The following is a 5248-nucleotide window of genomic DNA, read 5'->3' on the forward strand; positions in this document are numbered from 1 at the left end:
TAACTCAGAGATGTTCTAATTTTCCATCTACTGTTTAATAGATTTATCATTGTACTTACAGAACTTCTTAATAATATAAATTTGCTATGAAAGAAAAAGAAGGACAATGTCATATATCTTAACGGAAGGAAAGAACTTCCTTAGCTCTGTTTGATTCCAGGCATGAGTCATACCTGACAGCCAATCATATAGTCACCAGATGCTGAAAGCAGGGCTTAAGAGTAATCAGGTGGGGAATTTTCCTTTTCAGAAAGGAAATAGTGAAATTGGGAAATAGAGTCAGGAAGATCCTACCTTGGCTGTGTCCAAGGTTGTCTTCAAAACTTTTCCCAGGCACAGACATCCACCTTTAGAAGTTCTTAGCCTGTAGTGCATGCCATTCTACTATCTACTTTATGACACCTATCCGTGTAATCAGAGCTTAAAACAATAGTACACTGCATTCCCATAAAGTCTTAAACAGCAAATAAATATGGGCTGGTATCTTTCAGATAGGACCATCCCAAATTTGATTGAGCATTAATTATCAAATCAAGTTACATAACTTTCTGTCTTCTAAAATACGTACTCACACTCTCTCAACACACTTAAACCATCTGAAACTCAATTATCTAGGGACAGGAGAGACTTGGATAACTTTCATTTGTCCCCAAACCTTATCTGCCTTTCATATTTCCAATCAAACCTTTATTTATCTTTCCAAATCTTTCAAACCCACTATTCAGCTTTCCTTTAAATTTCAAACATAAGACAAGATAGCTCATAAGTTAGTACTTTTTGCTGACATAACTGTCTGTACTGGAATCTCATTCCAGCTTAAACAAAACAAAGAGGTTAATGACCAACCCCACAGGTTGATGGATTTATGTCCATGTTTCACAAGCTTGTTTATTCTTCCCCAATTATACTCATTCTGGAGGAAAGGGACACTTCAGGAATTAAAACATATTATATATACATATATATATGTACATACACATATATATATGTGTATATATGATAAGCTCAAACACTAATTTTAACTCTTGCTTAGGCCATGGAATGACTACAATTTCAGAGTAGGTCTTCTAAAAATCACGCAAGAGATTTTTCAAAACATTTCGGTTAGTCTAGTAACTCGGTTAGAAAAATGAAAGGAAGCGAATGTGGTCTGCCCTGGGCCTGTCATCCTGGCATTTAGCAATTGCTCCTTCCTTTTCTAAATGCTTCCAGAAAACTTCCCCTTGATCACACCTTCGAGAATCCTTCCAGAAATGAAAGCCAGACTCGCTAGTTAATGGTTTTCTGATCACGCTCCAATCCCTTTCCATGATCATGGGGACATCTCTTCTTCTCCAGTTCCATGGCACCTCTCTTGTTTTCTAAAACAGCAACACTAACAACGGCAACAATACCAGAGGTAATTTATATGATGCTTGAAGTTTTTCAAGGCAAAGTGCCTGGGGCATTGTAGGTGCTAGAGAAATGCTTCTTGTCAGACTCTTGGCTATGTCTACATCATCTCGTTTGGTCTTTGCATGATCACCAATAGCCCCTCAGCAGTCACTTCTCAGCTACCACCTTTGGCAGGAAGCCTTCCCCTCTCCACCTCCCCCAACCTCAGCCTGCTGCTAAAGCCTTCCCCTTTCAGGTTACCTTCTATCTACTCTGCATGTATCTTGCATATACCAGTTTAAGTACATGTTATCTCCCCTATTAGGATGTATGCCCTTAGATAGTTCGTTGTTCAGTCGTTTTCCAGTTGTGCCTGACTCTTTGTGACCCCATTTGGGGTTTTCTTGGCAATGATACTGGAGCGGTTTGTCATTTCCTTTTCCGGCTCATTTTACAGATGAGGAAACTGAGGCAAAGAGAGTTAAGTGACTTTCCTAGGGTCATATGAGTGGTGTCTGAGGCCAGATTTGAACTCATGTCTTCCTGATCCCAGGCCTGATGCTCTCCACTGCCATACCTAACTGCCCCTCTTAAATGGTATAGACTGTTTTTGTGTCCTTTATGTCCCTAGAATTTAGCACAGTGCTTGGCACATAGTGAGCACTTAATCCATGCTTATTGGTGGCTTAGTTACTCTAGGTCTAGGATCAGTACTTCTAAGCCAGGTGACTTGAATTCCTTCAGAGCAGTTGGATTCTCATTCCTTTCTTATCCAGAGTTCCCCTTCCCAGCTAAGGTTCTTTCTATCTCTGACATTCTTTGTTCTATGTTCTATGGTCTCTTCTATCTCTGATGTTCTGTGATCAGTGTTCTAAAAATCCCTTGCTGTTCCAGCATCTTTTGAGCTTTTGTGTTGAGCAGATACATTTTTGGAGATCAGGAAAGGTGGGCAGTGACAGGAATGAGGGAAATGAGATGAGTAGTCAACTTATGGGGGTGAGAAGATTCAGTGGATGGAAGGTACTGCTTCCTTATTTCCTCATTTGAATTTGCTTCCATGGAAACTGGCATGTGGCCACTTCCCACCTGCCTTGCTAATGACTCAGGAAATGTGGTCAAGGAACAAAGACTCATGTCAGAGTCAGAGTCACAATGTCAGAGCTGGAAAGGACATCTGAGATTCCCTAGTCCAAGCACCTCATTTTACAGATGAAGAAACCGAAGCCCAAGGAAGAGAAGTCAAATATTCCAGAGTCACATAAGCACACTGCAGGACTAAGATTAAAGCCCAAATGACTTGGCTCTTAGTCCTGGGCTCATTCTATTAAATCCAAATGTATCCATGAGAATTAAAAGCTACTACTGAACATTTTTCTTACTGATGCTATTTCTTCAGAGTCTCTCAATTACCTAAGGTTCCCTTCTCTGACAGTAGATATTATTTCTGCTACAAAGAGTGAATTAGATGGCTAGTTTTTCTTTGTTTATTAATTCTGAAAAGAGGATTATAGCATAGGATTCAAGAAAACCTAAGTTCGAATCATGTGAGTATTACTAGTGTGTGTGATGAATGGAAATCCTGAGAGACAGTTTCTGGGTAATTAATAATCAGTTTATTAATTAGGTTAGCAAATGACCAATAAATTCATGATCAGTGGTTTCCCTTGATAACCAAAGACACTGACCATTGAGATTATCTAATGCTTAAACACCTTTGGAAAAGTAGATGTCCCTGAGAGATGTAGATCAAGCGTGATTGGTGAACAATCAGTTAGGGAGTAGATATATTAATGAGGAGGTGGGCTAAAAGTCTTCAGCTCCTCCTACTGAGGATATAACTTGATCATGAGACTCTAGCAATCTGGACAAAAGAATCCATCTCTATCCAGACCACTTGGTTGGTTTTCTCCTTCTCAAGCTGGGTCATCCTAAATTCTAATGGAAGGTTCCAAAGAGGGGGGCTTATTTCCTAAGGGCAAGAACTCACCTACACTGGATTCTGTTTGTAAGGTATTCTAGTTGGGTGGGGTCCACCCAAGATCAAGAAGTGTGTACCCAGTGGATTTGGGCAATCTCATCTAACAGCAATGTCCTTCAGAGACTGGCTGGGTGACCAACAGGAGCTGGTCCCTGAATGAGGAATAGGAAGGGAAAAACTAAATCCTAGTTTAGCAATTGGTTACTAATATCAGAGAAATAATAATTCCTCTCATGTGTGACCCTTGGCAGTCACTTAATCCCTCTGCGCCTCAGTTATCTTTCTACTAAGTTGTAGATGGGTTGTGATGGGTCTTTTTTTGTGTGTGGGGGAGTAGTAGTCTCCACAATGGCAATTTCCCAGAAGGAACTAGGAAAGCCTAGGACATAGCTTTGTCACTGAATAACTGTGTGATCTTGAGCAAGTCACACTCTGGGTCCCAACTTCTTCATCTGGAAATTGAAGGTTTGGGTTAGATGGCCTCTGAGGCCATCCATGAACATCTATGATTCTATGATCTTTCATGTAGCAACATAGTAATTTTAATTCTTTGATCTGTTCATTTCATTACCTTCCCACCACCTACCAGAGTGTGCCACTGAGCTAGAACTTCAAGGCAGTGTGTTTAGTAAAAGTTGGCATTGATTTCACATATGACTCATGACTAATGGTATTCTTATTTATTCATACCCTTAGGTGAATTTGCACAGTTTGGCATACTTGAAAACCATCAAGATCTCATGGAAAGTAATGTCACAGAGTTTATTCTGACAGGTCTGTCCCAGAATGAAATGGTACAGCAAGTATGCTTCTTACTCTTCTTACTTTTTTACACAATCATCATCTTTGGGAACTTTCTCATCATCCTGACCATCACTGTCAGTCCAAATCTCAACTCTCCCATGTACTTCTTCCTCTGTTTTTTATCTTTTGTTGATATTTGTGTCTCTTCTGTCACTTCCCCAAAATTGATCATAGACTTCCAAGCCAAGGTCAAGACCATCTCCTTTGTAGGTTGCATGGCTCAGCTCTTTGGTCTCCATTTCTTTGGCTGCACTGAAATCTTCATCCTCACAGTAATGGCCTATGATCGGTATGTGGCCATCTGTAAACCCCTGTATTATACAACCATTATGGACCAGAGGGTATGTATCATATTGATGGTGAGTTCTTGGGCAGGGGGCTTTATTCATTCTCTTATACAGACCCTTCTCACTGTGTGGCTGCCCTTCTGTGGCCCCAACCTGATTGACCATTACTTCTGTGATGTCCATCCCCTCTTGAAGCTGGCCTGCACAGACACTTATGTAGTGGGTATCATTGTGGTGGCCAATAGTGGCATGATATCCTTGAGCTGCTTCATCATTCTTGTGGGCTCCTATGCTGTCATACTGTTCTCCCTCAGGACCCATTCCTCAGAGGGTCGGCGTAAGGCTCTCTCTACCTGTGCTTCCCATATCATGGTGGTCATTTTATTGTTTGGACCCTGCATCTTTATCTACATGCGGCCCTCAACCACCTTCACAGAAGATAAGATGGTAGCTGTGTTCTATACCATCATAACCCCCATGCTGAACCCACTTATCTACACTCTGAGGAATGCAGATGTGAAGAATGCCATGAAGAAGCGGTGGAACAAGAAAGTGATGGAAGAGACAAGTAAAGACCCTAAATGAGACTTAACTATTGTTGTACCAGCTAATAGAGGGATGGTAGAAGAGTTTTCTAGCAATTTTCCTTTGAATCTGTCATTCGCATGACCTAGGAAAGATCTTGTCATTCTTACTTCTCAAATCAACCACCTCTGACTTGTGATTTCTTTCAATTTGTCCTTTATTTGTTTAATCACTGGGTGGCATTGATAACCTCTCACCTGATCCTGTTCAGCAAAGAGCC

At 40.8% G+C, this 5248-nt stretch overlaps 1 protein-coding gene across 2 annotated transcripts; it reads left to right on the plus strand.

Moving 5' to 3' along the window:
- The first annotated feature begins 1342 nt into the window (after positions 1-1342).
- LOC118853701 (olfactory receptor 4S2-like) lies at positions 1343-5028 on the plus strand. Of its 2 annotated transcripts, XM_036763887.1 has the most exons (2): positions 1343-1356; positions 4101-5028. In XM_036763887.1, the coding sequence occupies exons 1-2, from the start codon at positions 1343-1345 to the stop codon at positions 5026-5028; spliced, it is 942 nt and encodes a 313-aa protein (XP_036619782.1). The 2 variants fall into 2 exon arrangements, with proteins under 2 accessions (XP_036619782.1, XP_036619783.1); XM_036763888.1 differs by lacking the exon at positions 1343-1356 and having other exon boundaries at positions 4093-5028.
- The last annotated feature ends 220 nt before the right edge of the window (positions 5029-5248 follow it).

This window comes from Trichosurus vulpecula, chromosome 6 (assembly GCF_011100635.1).
Source record: "Trichosurus vulpecula isolate mTriVul1 chromosome 6, mTriVul1.pri, whole genome shotgun sequence".
NCBI classification, from domain to species: Eukaryota; Metazoa; Chordata; class Mammalia; order Diprotodontia; family Phalangeridae; genus Trichosurus; species Trichosurus vulpecula.